Below are 27,754 nucleotides of genomic sequence, written 5' to 3'. Positions count from 1 at the left end.
GCTTGCTCTTTTCAATATGAGGGGTACTCAGACATTTGAATAGAGTCTCCAACAAGAAGAGAAGATATCACATAGAAAAAAAAAAACCTGAAGAACACAGAATTGTTTTAGGGTTAATAAAACATCCACAAATGTCATGAAGGGCTTCCCTGGTGGCTCAGTCTGGTAAAGAATCCACCTGCAATGTAGGAAACCTTCTGAAAAGCAAGAGATATGGGTTCACCCCCTGGGTAAGGAAGATCCCCTGTCATCAGAGATATAAGAACATATTAAAGCCATAAAACAAGAACGGAATGCCAGGAAAACGAGCACTAGAAGACAAGAGCTTTTAGAAATTAAAATGCGATCACAGAACAGTGAAAATCCAATTAAAAAATGGAAAATAAATGAGGCAAGTCCCCAGAAAGGAGAAGAAACAACTTTAATAGAAAAGAAAACAACAGGAATAGTTTTGTAGATACAATAGCTTTATGATATCAATTCCAGAAAAAAGCAATCAGTGAAATGGAGGGGAAGAAGATATTCTCTCCCACTCTCAAAACTAATACCAGGAAATTTCTTAGAACTCAAAATTTTCAGATTGAAGAGATCGAAAAAGTCCCCAGTACCATACATAAATGTGCCATGCTAAACCACTACAGTTCTGATATTTCTAAACAGTAGATGGTGGTGGTGGTTCAGTCAGTAAGTCATGTCTGACTCCTGTGACCCCCACAGACTGCTGCCCACCAGAATCCAAGGAGGGAAAAAAAAGTGTTTAACCCAGAGAGAAATAAAAACACAAAGTTGTTGAGAATCAGAATGGAACTGGCCTTCTCCACTATAATTTTGGAAGCAGAGCAGCAAAAAGGAAATGTCTATACCATTCTGGGATAATATTCTTTTCAGTCCAGAACTCCATACCATGAAAAACTCTCAATTGTGTGTGAAGGTAGAAAAAAGATATTCCCAGACATGAAGGGACTCAAAATACCTCCCTCCTCTGTACCCTTTCCCAGGATATACCCACTTCCTGGGAAACTTTTTAACTTAGTCATCTAAAAATATGATGAAAGTTCCTGGAAAAAAACCCATCCAGGAATGCGGTGTTATTGTTCTTGAAATTGCTATGTGTTCCACCAAACAGGTAGAAAACAAAGAAGATGATGTGAAATCCAGGAAATCTAGACAATAGGGGATGCAACTATGAGAAACAGCAATGAGAAAACAAGAAAATTATTTTAAAAAGAGAGAGAGAGAGATGGGGACTGTGCTCTCAAACAGTCCAGGAGGACTGCTGACAAGAAAAAATAATGAAACGGATATATTACTTTACACATTTAAATGCAATAGAGAATTTATGGTTCTGCTAAAAGATTGAGAAATAAGCTCATATGAAAATAATTTTTTAAATGACACCAATAATGTAAGAAAGAAAATGCCTTCACTAGCACACTGGGTGGCTCAGCTGTGCATGAGATTTATAATGCCAATAATACAAGCATTTATGAATGCTTTAAATAAGACTGTGATATGAATCGGAAGGATTAAAGAAGGTATATGTGCAGACGGGATAAAAGAGAACCAAATCTCCACCTTCTTGTAGGAAAATGGTTGAGAAAAATTATAAAACAGTACTCAGTGGCATATTATTAAAAACATAAATGTAGACTACACTGGAAACATCTAACGTATCACAGCAGCTTTGGGGAAATGAGAGTACAGGAGAGAGTGGGAGAAAGGAACAGCTGGGCTAGGTTATAGCCTGCAGTTCTAGTTAACTATGAGGCTCGTATTAATCCACACTATGGATTCAGTTCAGTTCAGTCACTCAGTCGTGTCTGACTCTTTGCAACCCCATGGACTGCAGCACGCCAGGCTTCCCTGTCCATCACCAACTCCCGGAGCTTGCTCAAACTCATGTCCATTGAGTCGGTGATGCCATCCAACCATCTCGTCTTCTGTCATCCCCTTCTCTTGCCTTCAATCTTTCCCAGCATCAGGGTCTTTCCAAATGAGTCAGCTCTTCACATCAGGTGACCAAAGGAGTGGAGTTTCAGCTTCAGCATCAGTCGTTCCAATGATTATTCAGGACTGATTTCCTTTAGGATGGACTGGTTGGAACTGCCTGCAGTCCAAGGGACTCTCAAGAGCCTTCTCCAACACCACAGTTCAAAAGCATCAACTCCTCGGCACTCAGCTTTCTTTACAGTCCAACTCTCATATCCATACATGACTACTGGAAAAACCAAGGCTTGGATTACACAGAACTTTGTTGGCAAAGTAATGTCTCTGCTTTTTAATATGCTGTCTAGGTTGATCATAACTTTTCTTCAAGGAGCAAGCGTCTTTTAATTTCATGGCTGCAGGATTACTTTGATTAAATATGTCTTATATTTGGTGGTGGTTTAGTTGCTAAACTGTATCCGACTCTTTGCAACCCAAGGGACTATAGCCTACCAGGCTCCTCTGTCCATGGGATTTCCAGGCGAGAATATTGGAGTGGGTTGCCATTTCCTTCTCAAGAGGATCTTTCCCACCCAGGGATCAAACCCGTGTCTCCTGCATTGCAGACAGATTCTTTACAGACTGAGTCACCAGGGAAGCCTGTGCTATATTTTAAAACTAAACAAAAAGCCGGCTGACCCTCACAAACCCACATCTGCACATCTCCACAATGACATGCACCCTTAGCAGACAAAAGCTCCAGGGCCATCATGAAGAAACCGAACTGCCCTGAGACATTCACAAGGTCTTCACATCAGCCCATGGCAGATGCACATGCGCAATTCAGCACCGTGGCAGAGTAGCCATTTCCGGCATTTATATAAGACTTTAGAGGGCTTCCCTCACAGCTCAGTTGGTAAAGAATCCACCTGCTATGCAGGAGACCCCAGTTCGATTCCTGGGTCAGGAAGATCCCCTGGAGAAGGGATAGGCTGCCCACCCCAGTATTCTTGGGCTTCCCTTGTGGCTCAGCCGGAAAAGAATCTGCCTGCAATGTGAGAGACCTGGGTTCGATCCCTGGGTTGTGAAGATCCCCTGGAGAAGGGAAAGGCTACCCACTCTTGTATTCTGGCCTGGAGAATTCCATGGAATCCATGGGGAGAATTCTGTAGTCCATGGGGTTGCAAAGAGTCAGACACAACTGAGCGACTTTCACTTCACCTCACTTACAGTGTACAGGGTACATTCATCATTCCATTCAAGAATGGAATGAATATATTCAATAATTATGCTGCGTACGAGGCATCACCAGCCTCACTGTTCAGAAGACGACACTGGGGATTGCAGAGAATGAGGCCTATAGGAGAGTTAGTAAGTGACACGTAAACAAGCAAACCCCATTTACACTCATACACACACACACACACACACACACACACACACACACACATTCTGAAGCAGGTAGTACTAGTTTCTAATGTGAATGGACAGGGACACATTAACCTATTTGTAGTTTTTAATTTTGTTTATGCCTTGTTTAATCTAGGGCATGATGGTAAATATTTTTGAATGAAAGCTATTGGAGGGGGGGAAACTGCAAGTAGTACATTTCATGTCAAACAAAACTGACTTTGGGATTTATTTCTCTCCTCATGTTGATGGACACTGGGTTGCTTCCAGTTTACAGTGGTTACAAATAAAGCTGTGATGAACATTTGTGTACTAAAAAATTGGCTTCACTAAGTAACACAGAACAGAGAAGGAGGTTCTGCATCTTAGAGTTTAGTAAATCAGAATGGTGACACTGCATGGTAGTCGCTACATTAAGAATAACTTAATGTGGTTGGAAAGTAAAGAGAGGGTCCTAATCTCAACCCTGAAATTAGTCTGCAGGCTGCATTCTCCCCTCCAGACAGCTCACGTGGGTCTGTGAGCCCAAGAGTGCTCATCACTCTGGGTGGCCTGGAGCCAAGATCCTATTCTTTCCTTGCATGTTAATATTACTTTGATCTCCAAGTGGCTCCCTCTTCTACTCTATTTCCTCTATTTTCCATTTATATGAGAAAAATGATGATTTTCCAAAATGCAGGGCACAAGCAAGTTCTCGGGTATTGCAATGCAACGTACATAATGCAGAGTATAAGCTGGACATCATCCTAATGCTCCAGGAACAGGCGTGAGAGCCAGGGGACTGAATTGGTCACACTGACTTTCAACCACAATGCTGCACTCCATTTACTGAAGATTAGGTCTGAAAGGAGTGTACAGTCTGCAGCAAAAACCAATCTTTCCTAGCTGCAAAATTAACTGTGTTTGTATTAACTGGTCTGACCAATCGCCATTCATGTAATAGTGTTGGGCAGGAACACAGCCCTCTGACAGGGAGCAACATTTAAGCTGCTTGACGACTATTTTCTAATACATTCAGAACACAGATTTCTCCATTAATTTGTGCAGTGATTTCCAGCTCTTGGAATCTGGGGGATAAAACATTCCACTTCATAAAAAAAAAAAAAAAAAAGATGATGTTAATGTGGAGAGTTATTCCAAACAGATTAGAGAGGAAGTCCCCAGCTTAGAGGCAAGCCCAGTTCTCAAGTTCTCTGTGTAGTCACTGCTTTGAACTTAACACAAGGTTGTTTAGCTAAAGTATTAATGAATGACATCAAATCTAACCATGTATTACACTACTTTATGTAAAAATGAGTTTGCATTCAGACTCTGAGGACATCCCACATTCTCTTTTTTCCTTTCTCCTTTCTCAAACTCTCATGAATTTTAGAGTCACTCTCCTTCCTCCTTCCAATTGTCCCAGAGGCTTCTGAGATGCCATGGCCACTGGGTCTCCCTTCACTCTTCATGTCCTGGGGGAGGAAGGGAAGCTCTCGCCCAGTCTAGATGCTGAGAGGCAGGGCAGTATTGACAGTGGCTCCACAAGGGTCCCTGGCAATGAATCCAGGGAGGACTTCCTCACCTTTGGGTACGAAGTCAACTCTCTGCCCCAAAACTTCCAATAGGTTTCTATTATTTAATAACTACAAAACCCGAATTCTTCTGATGGCCTTCCAGGTCTTCTGTAATGAGCATGCAATTTATCTTCTTGATCTAAACTTCTACTACATACCTCCACGCATAAAGCAAAACTGCTTCCCAAATATTCATGCATTTCTACCCACGGAGTCCTTTCTTGTTCAATTCCTGTGGCCCGAATGTCTTCCAGACCTGCCTTCCTGTGTCCCATCTCTTCCTTCAAACTCCAAGAAAACATCTTCCAATCAAGACTAACCACTCTCTCCTCTTTTGTGTTCCTACCACCAGACATGATCACGTCCATCACTGCATGCCTGCTGTTTACCTTTACCCAAGAAGCTGATGTCTAACAAGGATGGAGTAGACATAACTCTTAATTAAAGTCCTTTATGCATGGATTTCCAGGTAGCAGAACCCGTTTAAAGCTTCCCTCATTCAAAAACTTCAAATGATCAATGTGAGGGTGCTGCTTATAAGAGATTAAAAATAAATGGACTGTGTTTGAGACTCTGCTTCTAGTTTGCCATTTAAAACTTGGGATATATTCATGAACCCCTATTTTCATAGCAGCATTATTCACAACAGCCAAGACATGGAAACAACATAAATGTCCATTGACAGATGTGGTATATTTATATAATGGAGTACTCAGTCAGTTCAGGCGCTCAGTCGTGTCCGACTCTCTGTGACCCTGTGAATCGCAGCACGCCAGGCCTCCCTGTCCATCACCAACTCCCGGAGTTGACTCAAACTCATGCCCATCGAGTCAGTGATGCCATCAGCCATCTCATCCTCTGTCGTCCCCTTCTCCTCCTGCCCCAGTGAGGCTGCCAAGGCTAACACCATGACAGGCGGCCCAGACCTAAGTTTCGGCTTCCCCCAAAATGGTAAGATTCCCTACCCCCATCAGGCCACCTGGAGCCAGCCAATCAATATGCGCCCAGTAAGAAACAAAGGGAATCTATCAGGGGGGAGCTGAAAAGCCCGCGAACGCCCAAGTTTGAAAAAAGCCTGCGAAAGTTTGTACCAATAAAATTGCTTTGCAAACATGTAACCAATCCGCTTAAGCCAGCTACCAACTGCTTATGCACACCCTATAAATTTGGGTAACAGCTTGGGCTCGGGGCTCTCTGACCCCACACCACTGCGTTGGATGCAGCAGGAGCCCTGACTCGAGTCAGCAATGAACTTTCCTTTTTGCTAGTTGCATTGTCTTGGAAGTCTTCTCTCTTCCCGCTCGGGGATTCGGACATTGGGCATAACACCCCAATCCCTCCCAGCATCAGGGTCTTTTTCAGTGAGTCAACTCTTCACATGAGGTGGCCAAAGTACTGGAGTTTCAGCTTCAGCATCAGTCCTTCCAATGAACACCCAGGACTGATCTCCTTGAGGATGGACTGGTTGGATCTCCTTGCAGTCCAAGGGACTCTCAAGAGTCTTCTCCAACACCATAGTTCAAAAGCATCAATTTACCCAGCCATAAAAAAGGTAATAACATCATTTGCAACAACATGGATGGACCCAGAGATAATCCTACTAAATGAAGTAAGTAGAAAGATAAAGACAAATACCATATGATATCACTTACTTGTGGAATCTAACATATGACACAAATGAACCTATCTGCAAAAAGAAACACTCACAGACAAAGAAAACAGACTTGTGGTTGCCATGGGGGAGGGGGTAGGGGAGGAATAGATTGGGATTTTGGGATTAGCAGATGCAAACTATTATATATAGAATGGCTAAACAAGTCCAACTGCATAGCACAGGTAACTAGTCAATATCCTGTGATAAATGATAATGGAAAAGGATATGAAAGTGAATGTGTATATACATATATGTATATATATTTGAATCACTTTACAGTATAACAAAAATTGACACAATACTGTAAATCAACTATGTGGTGGTTTAATTACTAAAGTAAGTCATGTCAGACTCTTGCGATCCCATGGGCTGCAGCCTGCCAGGGTCCTCTGTCCATGGGATTCTCCAGGCAAAAATACTTGAGTGGGTTGTCATTTCCTCCTCCGGGGGATCTTCCTGACCCAGGCATTAAACCTGGGTCTCTGGCATTGCAAACAGATTCCTTACCAACTATACTTCAAAAAACTTAATTTTTAAAAAAAGAACTTAAGGCATGTTTTCTGCATTGAATTGGTGAACAAAGCTACTTAGCTATCTCTACCCAGCTATCTCCTCTTCCTTCTTCAGGGCACATTTAACCATCATCTATTCTAAAAGATCTCTGTCAAACCCTTCCTCTGGCCTCCCTCACCTTGCCCCAAACATCCTTCTAACTCTGTGTTTATCTATCTGTATTGTTTCAGATCAAATCACTTCCTCTCTCTGCCTAGACCATAAATTCTTGATAACAAAGGTTCTTATTTCTCTTTTATTTCTAGCATAGTATTTAGCATACAGTAGGCACTCAAAGCAGTTTTTGTTTCCCCAATAAGTTATAAGCAAATTGAACCAATTTTAAGGGAGAAATGATACATTGTTTAACTTCGGATTCCTGGCAGAGGGCTTGAAATTGTGCTTCACTGTTGTTGTTCAGTTGTTAAATGCCTCCGACTCTTTGTGACCCCATGGTCTGCAGCACACCAGGCTTCCCTGTCCTTCAGTATCTCAGGGAGCTTGCTTAAATTCATGTTCATTAAGTTGGTGATGCCATCCAACCATCTCATCCTCTGTCACCCCTTCCTCCTCATGCTCTCAATCTTTCCCAGCATCACCATCTTTTCCAGTGAGTCAGCTCCTCACATCAGGTGACCAAAGTATTGGAGCTTCAGCTTCAGCATCAGTCCTTCCAATTGAGAATTCAGGGTAGATTTCCTTTAGACTGACTGGTTTGATCTCCTTGCTGTCCAAGGGACTGTCAAGAGTCTTTCCCAGCACTACAATTCAAAAGCATCAACTTTTCAGCGCTCAGTCTTCTTTATAGTCCAACTCTCATATCTGTACATGACTACTGGAAAAACGATAGCTTTGACTATATGGACCTTTGTTGGCAAAGTGATGGCTCTGCTTTTTTAATTCACTGTCTAGGTCTGTCATAGCTTTTCTTCCAAAGAGCAAGTGTCTTTTAATTTTGTGGCTGCAGTCACTGTCCACAGTGATTTTGGAGTCCAAGAAAATAAAGTCTGTCACTGTTTCCACTTTTTCCCCATCTGTTTTCTATAAACAGTATGAGCATCCCATAACTATTCTTATCAAACAGGTACATTTTTTTTGTCCAGGGAACCGCTTGGATTATACAACATAGGTGAGAAAAACCCAATGTTTCTCCCAGTGACACTTTTTTTTGGTACTTTTTCTTGATTTTCAATATCAAGACTTCAAAGAAAGCACTCAGTGCGTGGGAGAGCCTCAGAGACCATTGAGATTCATGTACTTCGCTTCTCATCTTCTAAAGCTTCTCCCCTTTTCCATTTCTCATCATCCTCAGAAATTGTCTCACTCCCTTCGGCAGAAGATGCACATTACCCGGGTTATTTTTAGAACACCCTTGTGTGCAGTATTGGCAGTTCCAAACACCAGAGAGAATCCACGCAAACACATAAGGATTCTCCTGGGGCTTTTGCTTTGTCCTTGAAGCTCTTCTCATAGCTTTCTAAGGTCTTTCCTGTGGGAACCAGGTGAGCCACATGAAAGGTTTAAATCCAGGCTTTTACTTCCATGTCTCTCTGCTGAATGTACAATAAATATTTATTGAACATAATGGGAACTAACATTAAGACTAAAACAGGGCATACTGAGTGCTTTCCATGACACAGACAGAACCTGAAGCTACATGTCCACCGTCCAAGTTTACACCTTGTATCCTGGGCCACGCCCTTGCCCGAATTTCAGGGATCTACTTGTAGAGAATCAGCACTGCTCTCTCCATATCCTTCACTCTGCCCCCAGATGCAACTAGTGCTGAGCTAAGTACTGATACTTTCGATGACAAAACAGCCAGGTACCCTAAAGTCACACGTTCACTCCCACACAGAGCCCTGTATGTCTGGCAAGGCAGAGGCAGATGCAGTCTGCAAAGGAAACGAAGACAAACTTCCCATCTCTACTGTTAGGGAAATCAGTCACCACTGTAGTGAGGAGGGGAGGGACACATGACAAGCAGGCTGATGGGGACAACAGGCTGATGGGGATCCGCCAGAATGCCTTTCTCTTTTACTCTGTCTACAGTGCTCTCTCCTACCTAGCTGCACCTCTAAGTGTAACTTTATTTCCTGAAGTGGAAGTGTTAGTCATTCTGCCATGAGTGAGTCTTTGTGACCCCATGGATTGTAACCCTCCAGGCTCCTCTGTCCATGGGGATTCTCCAGGCAAGGATACTGGAGTGAGTTGCCATTCCCTTCTCCAGGGGATCTTCCCAACTCAGCGATTGAACCTGGGTCTCCTGCATTGCACACAGATTCCTTACCATCTGAGACACCAGGGAAGCCCTAACACACACACACACACACACACACACACACACACACATAATTTTTTTTATTTATTTAGGCTGTGTTGGGTCTTTGTGGCTGTGTGGGCTCTTTTCCAGTTGCAGCGAGCAGGGGCTCCGCTCTAGGAGTGCATGGGCTTCTCACTGTAGTGGCTTCTCCTGTCACAGAGCAGCGGCTCCGGGGTGCACAGACCCGAGTAGTCACGGCACACGGGCTCGGTGGTTGCAGCTCCCGGGCTCCAGAGCACAGGCTCAGCAGTTGTGGTGCACGGGCTTAGTTGCTCCAAGGCATGTAGGATTCTCCTAGGTCAGGTAGGCAGATTCTTCATCACCGAGCCACCAGGAAAGCCCCTAAAATGTAATTTCTTAATCATGGAATTAGACATCTTAATTCAAGAAACGTGCCATTCAAGGTTGTTGTTAAAGGATGATAAGCTGGAGGTTTTTCTGTAGTTCTGATAAATTAGTGCTTTGACACTAATCCCTCAAAACAGTGCCATTCAATAAGACCTTCTGCAGTGATGAAAATGGTCTGCATCCATACTGTCCAATAGCATGGGTCCTAGCACCTATGGCAAATAAGTTCTTAATGTGCAGGGAGTGTGACCAAGGAACTGGATTTCAAATTTAATTTATTTTCTCTTGATAGACTCACATGGCTCATGTCCACCATACTGAACAACCCTACCTAAAACAGCAAAAGGTTCTCTTCTGGATAAAATAAGCGATCTCCTTGACCACCAAATATAGGTTTAGCCAAAGTACAGATGGACTTCTTTATCAGCTCTGTGTCAACTCACTAAAACAAAGCTCACCTAAACCTCTCAGACAAATAGCTTAAGCCAGTTTTAGAAGAGCTGGACACAGGCATCTGTCCAGCAGCAGCAGGGCCCAGAGAAGGGCAGTGCAGGCATAAAGTCTGAAAAATGGAGATAACAGTAAATAGTAGAGAGAGAGCTTCCCCTCTCTTATTTAGGAAAGAAGAAAGAAATAAAGGGAGGGCAGGAGGAGGAATCGGGAACGTTCTAGAAGTGTCTGGTGTCTGAAGTAAATATAAAACGTGCCAAATAAACATTTAGCCAAACCGAAATGACGAATCTTAAGTGAAATGTCTGCAACCTAAGCAAAACTATGGAAATGTCATCAGTAATTTGTTGAATTGGCAGTCTGGAAATTTGGCTTTTGAAATGAGTTTTACAGCAATTGGCCTGCACCCAGGCTAATCCATATACTCGTGGCAAACAATGGCGACAACAAGGGAACTAAGTCCCCCAAAGCCATACCTATACTTGTGCAGATGGTTTACTGCAGGAAGGGTCACGCGGAGACTGAAATCCAGCCAAAGTACCACCCACCACATGCTAAGTCCTAGTTCATGGGCCGACAGAGCTCAGGAGTAAAAGAGGTTCACTTGCTCATTTGTTCACTCAGACTTGGACCTGTTTCTAACTCTAACAAAGACATCCTATTCGCTAGCGGTGGCCCTGGTTAGACCACATGTCCAGTTTACTGCTCAATTCTCTTCTTCTTTTTTGGCCACACCAGGAGGCAGGGGGGATCTTAGTTCCCCTGCATTGGGAGCACACAGTCTCAACCACTGGACTGCCAGGGAAGTCCCACTTGCTCAACTCTTATGAAAAAGGCCATGGATAAACCAGTATGCTCCCAAATTAGGAATATCCAGAACCATGAAGGTGACTGAAAATCACCTTTGATACAAGATAAAGGAAAAATAAAAGTAGAGATGGTTTAGTCTGAAGGAAAGAAGGTTAAAGAAAAATGTAATACCCGACTTCAAATATTTGAAGGCCTATCATACAGAAAAAGAGGGAGAATTATCCTGACTATTTCCCAGAAGTGAAACTGTCATACTAGTAAGTAAGAAATAAAGGAGTCCGTTTTGGACTTAATACAAAAGCAGCATGGTATAATAGGAAAAAATGCGAGCTTTGGGTGACCTCGGACTGAGTCTAAATCCTGATTCCATAAGTTAACACCTCTCTGACTTGAAGCAAACTTGTTCTTCTCTGTAAGATTCAGTGTCCTCATCTGTATAATAGAAATAACTAACTCAGAGAGTTTGGATATTTAAGAGAACAATCAAAACAGAGGCACAAAGTATCTAATTCATGCTAAATATACATAAAATGATAATATTTTAGTTTTTTTCTATAACAAAACTTTCTAACAATTAGATATAACCAATTGTTCTTGTTTAATTGCTAAGTTGTATCCAACTCTTTTGTGACCCCCCCTGCACTGTAGCCCACCAGGCTCCTCTGTCCATGGGAGTTCCCTGGCAAGAATACTGGAGTGGAGATCTTCCCAATCCAGGGATCAAATCCTTGTCTCCTGCATCGGCTGCAGATTCTTTACCACTGAGCCACCGGGGAAACCCATTAATCTGACCAGTGGGATAGCCCTAATGTAGCCAAGAACTGACATGGAAGATACTTGCCAATAGAGGCTGGTAGACCAGTTGCAAAGATATTTTGTCAGTTAGGTTTTTTGTTTTTTTTTTTAAGCTTCAAACAATAGAAACCAACCCTGGTTAATGGAAACAAAAAGGAACTTCATTGGGAAGATGTTGGATAGATCACAGTTCAGGAGAAAGGCTGGTGATTCCTGCTTGAAAAGGACAGGAACCAGGGCAGGAGGAACCGCCCTACGGGGCCACTGATGGAAATGAACAAAGTGGCACTTCCTTTGACAGCCCTTTAAGAGGTGAGGTGGAAGAGTCTGGTGTCCAAGCTCATGCCCCATGTCCCAAGGAGGAATCAGGGTGGTGAGGGGAATCAGCTACAGCAGCTCCCAAAGACCTCACTGGTTTCCATGGCTCAGAGCCAGGCACTGCAATGCCCAATCCCACACCCCTGCACACAACAGGGTGGAGACAACTCCCCAGGCAAACAGGGTACAGGCATAAACTTACACTGGGATATAGCCCAGAGTACTCTTTCCTTTTTTCTGGCTGCACTGGGTCTTCCCTGCATCTCGGGGCTTCCTCTATTTGCTGCACAGGGGTTTCTCTAGTTGCAGAGCACAGGCCTAGTTGACCCGAGGCGTGTGGATCTTAGCCCCCCCCACACCGCCCACCAGAGATCAAATGCATGTCACCGGCACTGAAAGGTGGATTCTCAACCACTGGACCACCGGGAAGTCCCTGGCCCAGCGGAGTTCTTACGTGCACTAGCCGGGGAGTTCTTTTGGCATTTATATCCAGTGTTCATCAGCTGTGAGACCCTGAGCTGTTCCTCTGTGCCTGACTTTCTGCTTCTGTAAAACGAAACAGTAATCACACCTACCTCATAAGACTGCTGTAAGAATGACCTGAAAGAAATAGGTAAAGCACTCAGCACAGTTCCTGGCACACACAGTAAAGCCTCAGCTATTATTACTATTGATACACCATCAGCAGTGCTGAGAGCACACCACTGAGCACCTCCCAGATACACTTTACTGAGAGACACTTAGCATCTGAATTCTCTATAGTTCAGGCCAGGACGTCAACGACTTTAGTCTAGTCCTCTCCTCCCCCGTCCTGCTTGACTTGATTCTCCCAAGTGAATAAGGAGTTCCTATAACACCAGAGACGCTTCACCAAAGCCATTTCGAGTAGTCATCAGAAGCCCACAGTGAAATATATGAGAAGCACTAATTGTCGGAGAAATGATGAAAACAACCACGCTACAGAATCCAGCACCTCAGTGGGAATAACTGTTCACCATTTGTGGATTCACCCATGTGTTATTTCTTCCGAACATGACTTTTAGTTCCTGGAAGAGGTACACTGCCACAAATAGGAGGACAATTTACTGGAAGTTAAAGATCGGCTTCCAGGCATTCCATCTCCTCCTGGAAAAAGGGACTTTCTCCCAAATGGCCTGGGGAGAGGGACTAAGGGGTGGTGGTGTGCAGTGCACTCTTAGAAAACAGAAAACTTCGCTCCCTTAATAAGTCCTAGGAAGCAGTGCTCAGGAGACAAAATCCTTGTCTAGAGACATACAAGTTTCTCCACTGTCTGAGCTACAACAGAGATGGCGGAAGTGCCTGAAAAGGCAGGATCATGATCTCCCACGCGTGCACCACGCAGCCTGCCAAATTAAAGCCAGGACAACCAGAAGAAACAGACCACCTGCCAACTTTGTGCTCAGAATCTCCCCTTTCACATACACATTTATCAGGTCATTCAATATCTTCCTCTACCCCCCACCCTTCGTCCAGATACTCTCCACGATATGTGTTAGTTTTGTAAAATACTTTTTTTTGCCTTCATTTTTTTATGTTTTCAGTTAAAAACATTTATGCTGATTTCAAATAGAATATGTGGCAGTTGCGGAAAATTTAGAAAATACTGCGCAAAGTTTAAAGCAACGAAAACCTATCCATGACTTGTCCTTTGTCTTCATCTTAAGGGTCTTGGGTTGCCAACAAAAATCTTAATACAATGAGATCTTGGCCTAGATCCAAGCCCTTGGCTGCAATCACAGTTTGCTCTCTGCCATATTACTCCAAATAACAGAACTGCCAACTCTCCAGAGCATTCCATCAAGACGTTATCAGTTCACATCAGATATGGCCTCAAAAAGCATACCTGTTCGGTGGTCGAGCTTCCTCATCCTTAAAATCACTGCTCACTCTTAATCACAGGATGTAGGAATGTGGCTAATAGGTGATCAGCTCTACTGAATTTTCTCCATATATTCAACAAATGTGTTGAGGCGCCTATTTCTCCTCTGAAAATCACTGAGCATATGCTATATGGAGACATGAAATGCAGTTGCTGTAAAAATGAAATGCTATTCTGGGAATACCTATGTCATTACTTTAGCCGAATCTCCTTTACAATGAAATGGCTGCTGCTTAGCAACTAATGCAAGGGAAGAGCCTGCAAAGTTCTCTATCTTCCCCCCGCCCCCGCCCCAGGAGGAAGAGTATGAAACGTCTACCATCACACCGGTGGTGTCACTGTATGGTTTTCCCTTAAAAGAGGGGGAGTCATGAGAATGACAATGAGGTCACTGTCCTCGTCAGTGAGACACAGATTTGGGATGCTAGCCAGCGGTGGAGTGCAACTTTGCTCATCACAATGAACAACTGAGATCAAGTCAGTAAGATTAACGAGGGGGAAATATTGAGAACCATCTTTCCAAAGAGCAGTGGGAGGATGCAGGGTGCTGAAGGGAAGGGAACATGGGACTTCAGATGCAAAAACCAGGCTGAGCCTGGTAGTGCCTGTGGCTGGCATGTGGCTCTAGGGCAGGTGCTTACGGCCATGCCTGCTTTCTGAACTGTACAGGGGTTCTGGAAACAATACCTGTTCTACCTGTTTGGAAGGTAAAATTAGATCAATTATGTGAAAGCAGTTTTTAAATGGTAAAGCTCTAAAAAAGCATCACACACATCTTTATTATATGTACCTAAATTTAGTCAGTATTAACAATTTAAGAAATCTCCAGAAATTTGTCTTTTGTAGAAAAAAAAAAAATCCCTTAGATCTTGTTATAATTCTGTACCGGCTCATAGAAAGCTTCTGTTTTAATCTTTAAATAGCTTGACGTTTATTTTTGAACTCGAGATTTATTTTGCTAAGAAATTCTGAAGGTTTTCTTCAAATGTGAAAGAATGACTCAGGTTTTTTAACTGATCCTTTGGAACTTTCTAGGGGTCTGTAACTACGCACACAGATATACCTATGAATTCTAAAGTATGCTGCTATGGAGAAACTTGTATTGCAAGAACTTGAAGCCTGAATAGGCCCTTTAGTTAAAGGCAAAAGACTCTTCTTTGGATATTTTTTAAAAAAATCAAATGGTACCTAGTATGCCATTTTGCCCATACAAAGTACAAATGAATTGTTCCTAAATTCTTCACCCCAAGTATTGTATTACCCACCTCCCTTCAAGTTCCACTCTGATTACAACCCATAAGATCTTATACTGGGGGTGGAATCAGGGAGTTCCAGGATATAACCCCTACAAATCACTTCCTGGCCCCAGGAAACTGGATTTGTCCTCAATTCATGCAATGGAAAATGCATATAGTTTGAAAAAGAACCACCAAGGAAAGCTCAACCTTGGCCTTCTTAACATTGTCAGTAGCACAGAGCTATTCACAGAGCTGAGTCCATGCTTGAACAGGAAAGGAATTCTTGTTTTCTTAGCCCATCAACCTTTGTTAAGACCTTCTTCTATGTCAAGACTGCTTGTGCACACTAAGATGAAACACACAGCTCTCTCCTCTCAGGGGATTTTGGTCTAATAAGCTACGAGATGGTGGAAATATGATTATTTGTACACAGGAAATGGAAACAGGTGAAAAAGAACCAGGCTGAAAAACTGTATTAGAGAAGCAATAAGTAACTACAGGCATAGATCTAAACTCTGCCATTTAAGTGGCTTTGTGACCCCAGGCAAGTAGCTTACACTCTAAGTCCCCATGTCTTCATCTGTAAAATGGAAAAAATAATAGGCCCTACTTAAGTGTTTGCTCAGTCGTATCTAACTCTTTGCAACCCCGTGGACTGCAGCCCACCAGGGTCCTCTGTCCATGGAATTCTCCAGGCAAGAATACTGGAGCGGATTGCCATTCCCTTCTCCAGGGCTACTTAACTCAAAGTTCAATGACATACTACTCTAAAATGTTTACCAGCTCTTGGCACAGATTAAGCATTTCATAAAATCAGTAACTTGAACTGATTAATAGTCACACAAGTAGGTATGTGAATAAACTAATACGTGCAGTCCAAATTTGAGGGCTCCCCAAAGGGCTCAGTGGTAAAAACCTGCCAATGCAGGAGACACAGGTTCGATCCCTGGGTAGGGGAGATCTCCTGGAGGAGGAAATGGCAACTCACTCCGGGATCCTTGCCTGGAGAATACCATGGACAGAGGAGCCTGGCGTAGGGGTCACAAAGAGTTGGACATGACTGAACGACTGAGCATGTACACATGTCCAAATCTGAATGAAGAAAAGCTTTTTCCTTCTCTTAGCTACACTTCACCAGACCTTTGGAAGTATATAGGCTGCCCCTGCGGACGTGGGGAACAGTCTATCAGAGGTTGCTGGGAAAGACAAGAACACTGATGTGTTGCTTTTTGGTCACTGGGAGGAGAGGCAGGGTGCTTGGGGAAAGCAGGTGGCCCTCTGGGTGTTCATTCTGCCAGGGAAGACGACTTTCTACAGCTTCTGGGGTTCAGCGTTCCTCTGCTTTCTTTCTAACTTCAGAAGCTGAGGACAGTGTTTCCCCACTGGAGAAAACCAAAAATACACTACAGCTTATTGCCGGAGAGGGGCCAATTTAAAAGGAAGAAACTGTTTTAAATCAGGCTCTCTTCTCAAAAACCTCTGCAGGAAGTGCTCTCTCTGAGAGAGCCTGAAACCCTGTCATGTACAGGACAAGGATGCGAACACAGTCCTTTCAGTTAGCAGACTGTTCCAGAAGTTTATCTCAAAGTGATACATGGGACCCTTTCCAAAAGCTTCCAGTTAAGCTTACATGAAGCTCTTTAAAAAAAAAAAAATCTTTAAAGAAGATGTGGTACATGTATACAATGGACTACTACTCAGCCATTAAAAAGAATGAAAAACACCATTTGCAGCAACATGGACGGACCTAGACAGTGTCATACTGAGTGAAGTCAGTCAGACACAGAGGAGAAATATCACATGACATCCCTCATATATGGAATCTAAAAAGAAATGATATAAATGAGCTTACAAAATAGAAAGAGACTCACAGACTTAGAAAACGAACTTACGTTGCTGGGGGGAAGGGATAGTTAAGGACTTTGAGAAGGTTATGTACACACTGCTCTATTTAAAATGGATAATCAACAAAGACCTGTTGTAAAGCACGTGGAACTCTGCTCAAGGTTATGTGCCAGCGTGGATGGGAGAGGAGTTTGGGGGACGAGTGGATACATATATATGTTTAGCTGAGTCACCTGAAACTGTCACAACATTGTTAACCAGCTATACCTCAATATGAAATGTCTTTGGTGTTATAAATAATTTTTTAAAAATCTTTAAACAAATTGTTTTCAAGTGTTTTTGAAACAAAAATTAATTTTTCCACAGAATTTTGACATCTTATATACAAAAGAAGGACACATTTTAAAATGTTCTTTGGACCATGCAAGAAGTCTATCTTCTGGCTATTTCCTGAAGATCTTCAAGATGCACAAAAGCAATTAAACTGCTTTTCAAAGAAAAGAAAAAGTGGATTTACTTCCTCAATACTTACCTCAACATCCTGAGCCAGTTTTATTTGCTCAACAAATATTTAATAATCTTCTAAAATTAAAAAAATAAAATAAAATCTGCTATTTGGTCTGCCTGAGATAATTGACAACATGTGCCAGAAGGCTGAGTCTTCCATTTCTGAAATAATCCAGGACAGGTTGCCCCTAGGAAGCTTTTTTCTCTCCCTGCCAGGACACGGTGGCCAGCTACTGTCTGCAGACACAAAGAAGACATCATCCAGTCAGGCCAGAAGATGGATAACCTCTGTCCTGGGGTCCTTGGCGACAACTCTGTTTCTAGCACCTCTGCCTTTATCTGCATATCTATTCCTGACACTACAAAGCTCTGAGACCCCCATTCCCTCCACGGCTGGCTTCCTGCTCCCAGATGGCAGCTGGGCTGTGGGCTACTGCCCCCTGATCATTCTGCTCACTGCGCCTGTCTTCTCCGACCTTGGCCTTCTGCCTGATCCGATTTCCAGAGCACTCGGAAGCAGCCTTCACATCCTCCAGGAAGGGTGAACTAGTTTTTAATAAGTTGTGAAAGAAAAAGGACATATTCTCTACCCGCCCTGAATGTCAAAATCTGTAAATTAAAGTGTATAATCAATCTCATTTTCATATTATCTGAATAATTTTATCACTTGCTATCAACATTCGATGAATGTTCAATATTATGAAGAATAAAAAACAAAATCTGGTCCTTTGTTGGACATAAGTATGGCTGATACCACCCTAATAAACACACTCACGCTGCTTTCTTTGTTACAGAGACCGTTATCAGTTAGCCTTCAAATAGTCACACAAGGTAGAGACTATTACATTACCATTAGACAGGGAAACTAAGGCACAGGGAGGTTAAATAACTTGTCCACGGCCCCACAGGAGGCAGAGGCAGCGATCTGATCCAAAGAGGTAGGGCTCCAGAGTCAGGGCTGTCAGCCACTACTTTACTCTGACTCTCAAGGAACTGAAGAAGAAGAAGGAGAAGAGCTGACTGCAGTTTAATTGCTACTGTTTTTAAGCTTTGAATGTCTCCCCCTCTAACAAAAGCCAGACCATTAATATTATAGCTTAAATCAGAATTTGTTCCATATCAGAGCATTATTTATGAGTCTGAAAAACCTAAAAGACCATTCTCCACTGGAGCAAATCTCATGGAAGTTGGGCACAAGAACTCCAGAAGTCCCCACCTAAGAGCTGTTGCCTTAAAAAAAAAAAAAACCCAGCACTCACTCCACTTCAACAACTCACAAAGGGCTGGAAGGAAAGAACTAAAATTAATCTGCAAAGGTCCTTCTTCCCACCTCTACCCAACCATAGCCCCCTCCCCCAACCAATACACACATCTCTGATGGGTTAATTTTTTTTTTTCCTAAAATTAGCCAAACAGCACTCATGCCACCTCTCTGAACACTATGGGTGTTAGAAAACTCACCAGTCAATCTTCATGTGCTTTATATGTTATGTGAATAAAAAGTAGCTGGTACTTTCTCAAAGACTTTGGGATTAAATGCGTTAAAAACAAAACAGAGGTTCAGTTTAGAGCCACAAAGTTGATTGAGGAATTCTTCCTAAAATAACTTTTCCATCCGAAGTCAGTCCAGAGAGCTGGGAGGAGAGAGTGAGTAAGGTAACACAGCAGAGAAACCATGGGGGTAACTTCAGGCTGGCTGGCCCACGGTCAGTGCAGATGCCGAAAACGTGGGGCACCCATCTTTCTAAGTTCTACTCAGAGAAGGAAAAGTCAACAGAAAATTCCCTAAGGAGAAAATCAATAATGCCCCTTGGAAAAGGATGAGACAGACAGAGAGCCGGAGAGCTAATTAGTGCTACTCAGAAGGCAAATTAAGGCCTTTTCTGTGACAAGCTGCAAATAGCTGGTTAAGCAAGATATTCTGCCACCCTCTCCAGCCTCCAACAGCTGGCTAAATGGCTGGCCCAGGTACTCACACAGGAAGCTGTAAACAGAAACAGTCCTGGGAAGCTGGACAAAGTGTAAATGAGAAAAAGGCAGATGCTTCTCTGAGTAGAAAGGGTAAAAACCACAGTTGAGATGGACAGGGAGCACATAACATAGTAGCTTATTTAAAGAAGGCAATTAAATTCATTCATTCAATAAATATTTATCCAACACCTACTGAGCAATAAGAACAGGATTCAGAGATTCCAATGATAAGGTGCAATTTCCATCCTCAAAGGAGCTCACGACCTAGCAGGGAAGAGTAAGACTTTTTTTTTTCAATATTTCTTTCATTTTTAATTACAAAAGAAATATATGAAAAATTCTAATGACACAGAAGTGTATTATCCCCTTGGCTCTCCAACCAAGATCCTACTCTCCAAAAGTAACTAATGATGATGGTTTGATGTACATGTTTCCAGGATATTTTCTATATATTATAAACCAAAATGAGGGCCTAAATAGACATTTAAAGTTAACTCTGCACCAGGCACTGTGCAAGGCACTGTGCTGAGTTCTCACCATAAAATCACTCATTTAATTCTCCTAAAACAAACTTCTAAGAGAAGCATTACTATTACCACGTGAGCCTCAAAGGGGTGACGTAACATTCCCAAGGTCAGCTAGAACGTGCCAGGTTCAAATCCTAGTCTAATTCCCAGGACAGAAAATTACAACTCAGCCCTAAACACAGTTTGAAAGCATCATGTGAGGACAGGAGAGAACCACAGAAAGTGGACCCTCTTGAGCTCAAGCCTCACAAGGAGTGTGTCTGGAGAACAAGCCAGAGATGAGTTTGGGGAGCGTCATCTGCAAACAGAGCCAACTTGGGAGTTTTTCTTCTGTTAATCTCCTTCTGTAATGTGCTGGTCTGTTATGCCTTGCAATAGGCATAACATTCCAACCAGTTCAAACAATTTCAAAAGTTCAGTTACAGCCAGTTCAAACACTTTGAAATTAGTCCATTTTTATAATGATTTTGAGCAAATTCAACTTCAAAGAAACATAAAAAGCCTAACAGATTTTTACTCTGCCCCTTACCTTCTTCCCTGAGCTACCCATTCACATTCCACATTAATGCAGTAAATACTGTGCTGAAACTACCATTATAGGGTCTCAGAAAAAAATAATCAGGATCCATGTTATCCAATGCAAACCCTTGTAAGAAAGCAAATGTCACATAGCCCAACATGTAGGAAACGGTTTGGACACTTCTCGTCTCAGGGTAAGTGCTTCTGAACCCACTTCAAGGACACCTCAAGGCTGCGTAAGGAATGTGTATTCCAGATTCCAGCCCAGAAGAGTCTGGAAGATGCAGCTAGCCTGGGCCCTCATGAGGAGTCCTTATTTTTTCAGATTAGAAAGTAAAGTGTTCCCTGTTCAGTGTTATGTGGCAGCCCGGATAGCAGGGGAATTGGGGAAGAATGGATACATGCATATGTAAGGCTGACTCCTTTTGTTGTCCTCCTGAAATTATTGCAACATAGTTAACTGGCTATACTCCAATATAAAATAAAAAGTTTTTTAAAAAGTAACAAGTTCCAAAGAATTAGCTCTAGTCTAACTAAATCTGACCCTGCGAGGCAACATTGCTGGTGCCAGAGCAGAAATAAACACCAGCAAAGCTCCCATCCACTTCTGCATCTGACCCTGATGCCGCAGGACTGTAACCACTCTGCCATGTGAAAACCAAGCCTTGAAAAGATCAGCTAGAGCAGATTAAGTACTCTGGACAGTGGTTCAAGCGCAAGCTTGCCTAGTGTATGTCCTCATGGAGAAAGTTTAGCCATGTCCTTAGTAATTGTTGAGGAAGGAAACAGTAACTTAGAACCAAAGTTTTACCTAATCCAGAAGCCTCTAAATATCAAACAAGTATGTGAAGCACAGACAAAAATAAATATAAATAAAAGTGGTTTACAAAGGAGGATGCTATGTACTGATATTCAGGAAAAGAAAACTTTCCCCCATACTCTATACATTCCCATGCAAGGAAAAACAAGGTCCATGTTCTCCTACTCAGCTTTCAACATGCCAACAGTCTTTCCTAACATCACAATGTTGTGTTGCAAGGCAATACTCAAAATGGAAATACTGTCTTCTTATCAACATGTAAAGAATAATAGAACCATTTTCACCATGCAATATAAGAAGCTAAATGCTCCTTGTGACTTTTATCTCATACCCCAAATTCCCTTTCAGGAGGGTCTGATATCACCATCCAGGTTTATAAATAGAGAAACTGAAGCATAGGCATTAATATCTCATAAGTAACAGTAACTGCCCAGTCTTCCCAACAAACAAAATCACACTTGATCATTTATTCTGTGCTGCTCAAAGATGCACAGACAGGCCACCTCTTCCCTGGATCAAGGTTCACCTACACAACGCCTGTGTAGATTTTATTAAAAGTCATATAAAACTCTTAACATGGAGATCTTCAGAGATAGCAGGTGTCATGTAGGTGGTTTTGTTCTCAGAAGCAAAACCAATGTATTTTCTGGTGATCGTGAATTTAGATTCATTTCTATTTCTGAAACAGTAGAGGAGTTCCTTAAAATTGTATGGCCAAAGGGACACAATCCAAAGAATAAATTATACAAGAGATAATAAATAATGACCTGTGGTACACTATGGAAGAGGTAAAAGAATAGCTTACATTCATATGAACACAGACATCCAAGGGACACATTCAAAACAGAAGTGAATGTTTAGGGGAGAAGGATGGGGTCTAAAGAAAATGTCACTTAGAGTCCGATCTGGGTTTAAATTCTGTCTCTTACCCAAGTTCTAATCCTTAGGTTTGTTTATAAAATAGAAATAACCATAATCATATCAACAACAGACTGACTCCAAATAGGAAAATGAGAACATCAAGGCTGTATATTGTCACCCTGATTATTTAACTTATATGCAGAGTATGTCATGCAAAATGCCAGGCTGGATGAAGCACAAACTGGAATTAAGATTGCCGGAAGAAACATCAATAACCTCAAATATGCAGATGGCACCACCCTTACTGCAGAAAGTGAAGAACTAAAGAGCCTCTCGATGAAAGTGAAAGAGGAGAGTGAAAAAGTTGGCTTAAAACTCAACATTCAGAAAACTAAGATCATGGCATCCAGTCCCATCACTTCATGGCAAATAGATGGAGAAGCAATGGAAATAGTGAGAGACTTTATTTTGGGAGGCTCTAAAATCACCACAGATGGTGACTGCAGCCATGAAATTAAAAGACGCTTGCTTCTTGGAAGAAAAGCTCTGACCAACCTAGTCAGCATACTAAAAAGCAGAGACATTACTTTGCCAAAAACGTCCATCTAGTCAAAGCTATGGTTTTTCCAGTAGTCATATATGGATGTGAGATTTGGACTATAAAGAAAGCTGAGCACCAAAGAATTGATGCTTTCAAACTGTGGTGTTGGAGAAGACTCTTGAGAGTCCCTCGGACTGCAAAGAGATCCAACCATTCTATCCTAAAGGAAATCAGTCCTGAATATTCATTGGAAGGACTGATGCTAAAGCTAAAACTCCAATCCTCTGGCCACCTGATGCAAAGAACTGACTCACTTAAAAAGACCCTGATGCTGGGAAAGATTGAGGGCAGGAGGAAAAGGGGATGACAGAGGATGAGATGGTTGGCTGGCATAACCAACTTGACAGACATGAATTTGAGTAGGCTCCGGGAGTTGGTGATGGACAGGGAAGCCAGGCATGCTGCAGTCCCTGAGGTTGCAAAAAGTCGGACATGACTGTGCAACTGAACTGAACTGAATAATCACATCATGACTGTCGTGAAGAGTAAATAAGACAGAACATGAGATTGTTGGATGGCATCATTGACTCAGTGGACAAGAGTCTGAGCACACTCCAGCAGACAGTGAAAGACAGGGAAGCCTGACATGGGGTCTCAAAGAGTTGGACACAACTGAGCGACTGAACAACAGGATAAATTCAGTGCCATTCCTGGTACACAACCGACAGTGAACATCAGCTACCTTTCCTCCCCTCCCCCTGTGTGTTTCTACAAGATTTTTTGTTGTTGTTGTTTTACTGACTTAAATGGGAACTCTTACAGTGGTTAAAAAAACAGTTCCTACACATTATATAGTCATTGGCACATATGTATCTGTTGCAGTACCATAATTTGCAAAGAAAAAGGAAGTAGTAATTTTAACAGAAAAGTACCAGCTCACTTGCACTGCCTTCTAAAGCCTTCAGCTTTATGGTCTACAGAGACTATTTGCTCTAGGGGAGCAGAATGTGAAATAAAGGAAAAATGCTCATGGGAAAAAAGGTTCCCAAAAAAAGAAAGAGAAGATAATGAGGGGAAATCGAGGGGTATAGAAAGGAGTTTATTTTACTTAACAAAGTAAAAGTCAAGCAAAATGAATAATCTGCCTCCAGAAATGGTTATTTAAAGGTTTTTGCAAAGGGCTCTGGTTCCTAAAAAGACAGGAGTCATTGCATATGCCCACCCACTCCTCATTTATTTTTAAACCCTAGCTTATATGTTCCTTAGCAACAGAAGGAGCAGATGAGACCCCCTACACACACGCACACATACACCCTCTCCCCTAGCCCCCTTCTCTCCTGTCATGTCATTCTGTAAACACCCATGTTCTTCAAAAGATATTTATTTTTGACCACCTGCAAATCTCTTCTTCTCCACCTCAACTGATCCCCCTAACACCGTGGCCATATTCCACACCCTAACTCAACCCTTTCACTTAGATTCCATTCTGTGAGGTATTCTTGACCCCCATCCATTATCTTTCTCCAGTCACCATCCTTGGGTGCCACCCCTCCAAAAGTGAAGTGATGTGGTTGGTCCTCAGTGAGGAGCCAATGCTCAACTTCAGTCAAAGTCTCTTTTCTTACAGACCATTCATCAACCCACCAGTGAAATGGCCAGGCCTAGCTACATCTGCTGCTGCTGCTAAGTCGCTTCAGTTGTGTCCAACTCTGTGCAACCCCATAGATGGCAGCCCACCAGGCTCCCCCATCCCTGGGATTCTCCAGGCAAGAATACTGGAGTGGGTTGCCATTCTGAGTCCAGCATAAATGGCTTCCATGATGAATAGTTACACCATTCACCACCCATTCACCATGTCTCTAAAAAAAAAAAAAAAAAAAATCCTCATCATCATCAAAATAGAGACACTCTCCAGGTTACCAGCACAAACACATGCTGATGAATACCTACCCTTCTCTGTCTTTCCTCTGATTTTGGGACTGCAAACCATGTTTGGCTGAGCATGGATTATGAGTTTAAAGATCAATTGCTTGCCTCTGGTAGAGGGGGGAACACAAAGCAGCAGTCTTCAGATATTAGTGTGTGTACACATCACCTGAGGAGCCTATTAAAAATGCCCACCCATGGAGAGTTTGATTTTGAAAGTGTGGGGTGGTGGGCATCTTTAACCAGCCTCCTGAGGTGATGCTGATACAGGAGGCTTCCTGAATTGGAGACTGTAAAGCTTCATTTAAAAGGAAAAATGATGTTTACAAGGAAGAAGCCACTTCTGTGGACTGTAAGGCAGATGCACTCTTATTCTTTCTCTACAGAAAAAACACTGTCTGGGTCTACATCTGTGTTTGCCTGTGAACACCCATACACATGTATGTGTGAGCATGCAACCCAGAAAGCCACAGTCCCACACAGTACTCTTTTCCAAGAGAGAGAGGCTCAGGAAATGACTCCTGCCAAGAGGCAAACTGAAATGATTTCCCTTGCAAACTCTGGCTTTGCAACCCAGGAGGAGTCTGATGATGAATACCAATGACACAGGAATGATTCTGGGCCCAGGAGCCCAGACACACAATATGTTTCATATAATCAACCACCCCACAGCCTCCAACTCACAATTCCTAAATTAGGCTGAATGCAGTCCCTGGTCCCCTCAGGGCCAGACAAGCCATCCTAGCTAGGAAGTAGAACTGCCTGTGTCCTAGCCTACCTCCTCAGAGGTGCCTCACTCTCCACCACTTGTCTATTTTTAGAAACCAAAAATATCAAGAGAAAGATCCATTTTGTCCTGATCTACGTGAGAAACTAAAAGAGCAAGTCAGGTGGGAAACTCCCTCAATGCACAGTGAAAAAATGCCCTTGAGGGAGAGGAGAGCAACACTTTCCCCAGGAAGATGGTTTTGGAGTTGCAAGGACTAAATACTTAGACAGAGCACATGCCCTAGTGACCGGGTCCTCCAGTCCAGGCGATGCCCGTGGGGATCCCGGTGATTCACACACATGCCCCCAGAAATACAACACACATCCTCACAAACCCACACACCTCTGTCATCTGCTTTTGCTTACATAACAGCACATGGTGTAACAGCCTTAGTACTTTATATGGGTTTCTGGAGAGGACTGCTAACTCAAACTGAGGAGGGTCCCTTGCTTTCTTTTCAAGAAATACTCCGAGCCCGAGCAAGTGAACATCTTTGCAATTCTATGCTTGTTTATCACCTCAACTTTTAAGATTAACAAGCAGTAAGGGTAGTCTCCCAAACTCTCCAAACCTATCAATATCTTTATTCTTGCCTGGGGTGGGGGAGTGGGCAGGGCAGGGAACAGAACTTAATGAATCCTCCTTTCTTATCTGTGACTCCTGACACAATGTGGGGTAGTCTTTTAAAGTATCATTTGGGGGCATTTATTCCACACTGTCCTTGTCTTGCAAATACACCCATGCTGGGCACAAGCATGGCCCCATTCTTGCCCTCACCCCTTGCGTGCCAACAGGCTCCCCAGGTCGTCCTTCTGGGCACACCCGAGAGAGAGGGAGAGAGTACGTGTACATGTGACCCCCCCCCCCCCCCCACTGGGAACCAGTTGCGTACGAACAAACAGAGATTCTCAACGCAGCAAGACCAACTTCCATAAGGATTTCTCTCCAGTGTACCGCGCTGTTCTTTTCTGCCCGTCTGTGATCTCAAGTATCAACTCTGTGCCAAAGGTTCACTCAGTGAAATCGGGAACGAAGGGGGAGTGGGTGAAGATGACCCAGGCTTAGGGACAACTTCGAGGACCTCTCTCAAGAAAGCCAGCACTTGTGTGTGCACCCCCCCCCCCCCCACACACACACACAGACGCATTTTTATTGTTGTTCTGACCTCAGGGAACCAGTCTTCTCTCCAGTTCCGGAGAGAAACCTGGCAGACGTAGCTTCCCTCCAGCCCAGAAAGATGGGATGGGAAGTGAACACACAGCCCAGAACGGGGAGGAAGAAGCAGAGACAGAGGCAGAAAGAGCGCGCGCGAGAGATGCCCCCAGTCCGAAGAAGCGCCTCTCCGAGGGCGTAGAGCCGGTCTCGCGCCCCGCAGAGGCACCTGCCTCCCGGTTCCCCAGGCTCGCGCGCCTACCTGTAAGAGACCTGCTTCCGGAAAGTTAAGTTCCGCAGCTTCTCCTCCAGTGCCTCGTCCTTCTCTTTCGGGCCGGCGGCCCCGGGCTCTTCCAGGACAGCGGCCGCCGCTGCCCCCGCGCCCCTCGGGTCCGCGCCGCCCTCGGCGCCCAGGCAGCAGCTCCCGGCGCCGCTTCCGCTGCTGCTGCTGCCGCCCGTCGCCCCCTTCTCCTCTCCCGCCGAGGAGCTGGGGTTCATGGCGACCGCTCCGGCGGCCGCAGAGGGAGCCGAGGCGCCGCCGCTGCAGAGGCCGGGCCGGCGGTCGGCGCTGACGGCTGCTGCCACCGCAGGAGAGCAAGCAGGTCCGCGCGCCGCTGGCAGGGGCGGCAAATGGCAGCCCCTTCCCGCAGCATCCATCCGCGGCGGCCCCGCACCGGGGCATTGTGGGAAACTCCGTGCCTCCACTCCCCCTCCCCGACCAATCAGAGGCCACCTCCCTCCACCTCCCCTCACCCTCCCCGCTGCACACCCGCGCCCTCCCGCCCCTCTGGCCTTTTCCGAAATCCGGAGCACCTGCCACGGCCGCACCTGAACTCCGCGCTGAGGCGTCGGGTGGCCGGAGACATGGACAGAGGGCGGGGGGCTGAGGGGGGAGGGGGTGAGGAGCTGCCCGGCTGGGCGCGCAGACAGGGGCAGCAGGAGAGGAGAGCTCCGAAGGGAAACTCGGAGGACGCCGTGCCGCGCCCTGGTTATTACACGAGGAAACGGAGACCAGGAAGGGAGGGGTACCCTGCCC

General features: G+C 43.9%; 1 protein-coding gene across 9 annotated transcripts in view; it reads right to left on the bottom strand.

The window, feature by feature from the left end:
* DGKI (diacylglycerol kinase iota) overlaps positions 1 to 27,418 on the bottom strand; it is a 502,817-nt gene extending 475,399 nt beyond the window's left edge. For 4 of the 9 annotated variants that reach the window (XM_070465231.1, XM_070465240.1, XM_070465234.1 and 1 more), the window contains exon 1: positions 26,981 to 27,417. In XM_070465231.1, coding sequence (XP_070321332.1) covers positions 26,981 to 27,375 — 395 coding nt within the window. In that variant the 5' untranslated portion in view covers positions 27,376 to 27,417. Of the gene's footprint in view, positions 1 to 26,980 lie in introns of all 9 variants that reach the window. The other 5 variants (XM_070465256.1, XM_070465264.1, XM_070465269.1 and 2 more) reach the window with 2 other exon arrangements.
* Between the last annotated feature and the right edge of the window lie 336 nt (positions 27,419 to 27,754).

This window comes from Odocoileus virginianus, chromosome 1 (assembly GCF_023699985.2).
Source record: "Odocoileus virginianus isolate 20LAN1187 ecotype Illinois chromosome 1, Ovbor_1.2, whole genome shotgun sequence".
Classification (NCBI taxonomy): domain Eukaryota; kingdom Metazoa; phylum Chordata; class Mammalia; order Artiodactyla; family Cervidae; genus Odocoileus; species Odocoileus virginianus.
The sequence above is the reverse complement of the archived record's forward strand: the minus strand, read 5'-3'. Positions and strand labels throughout refer to the sequence as shown.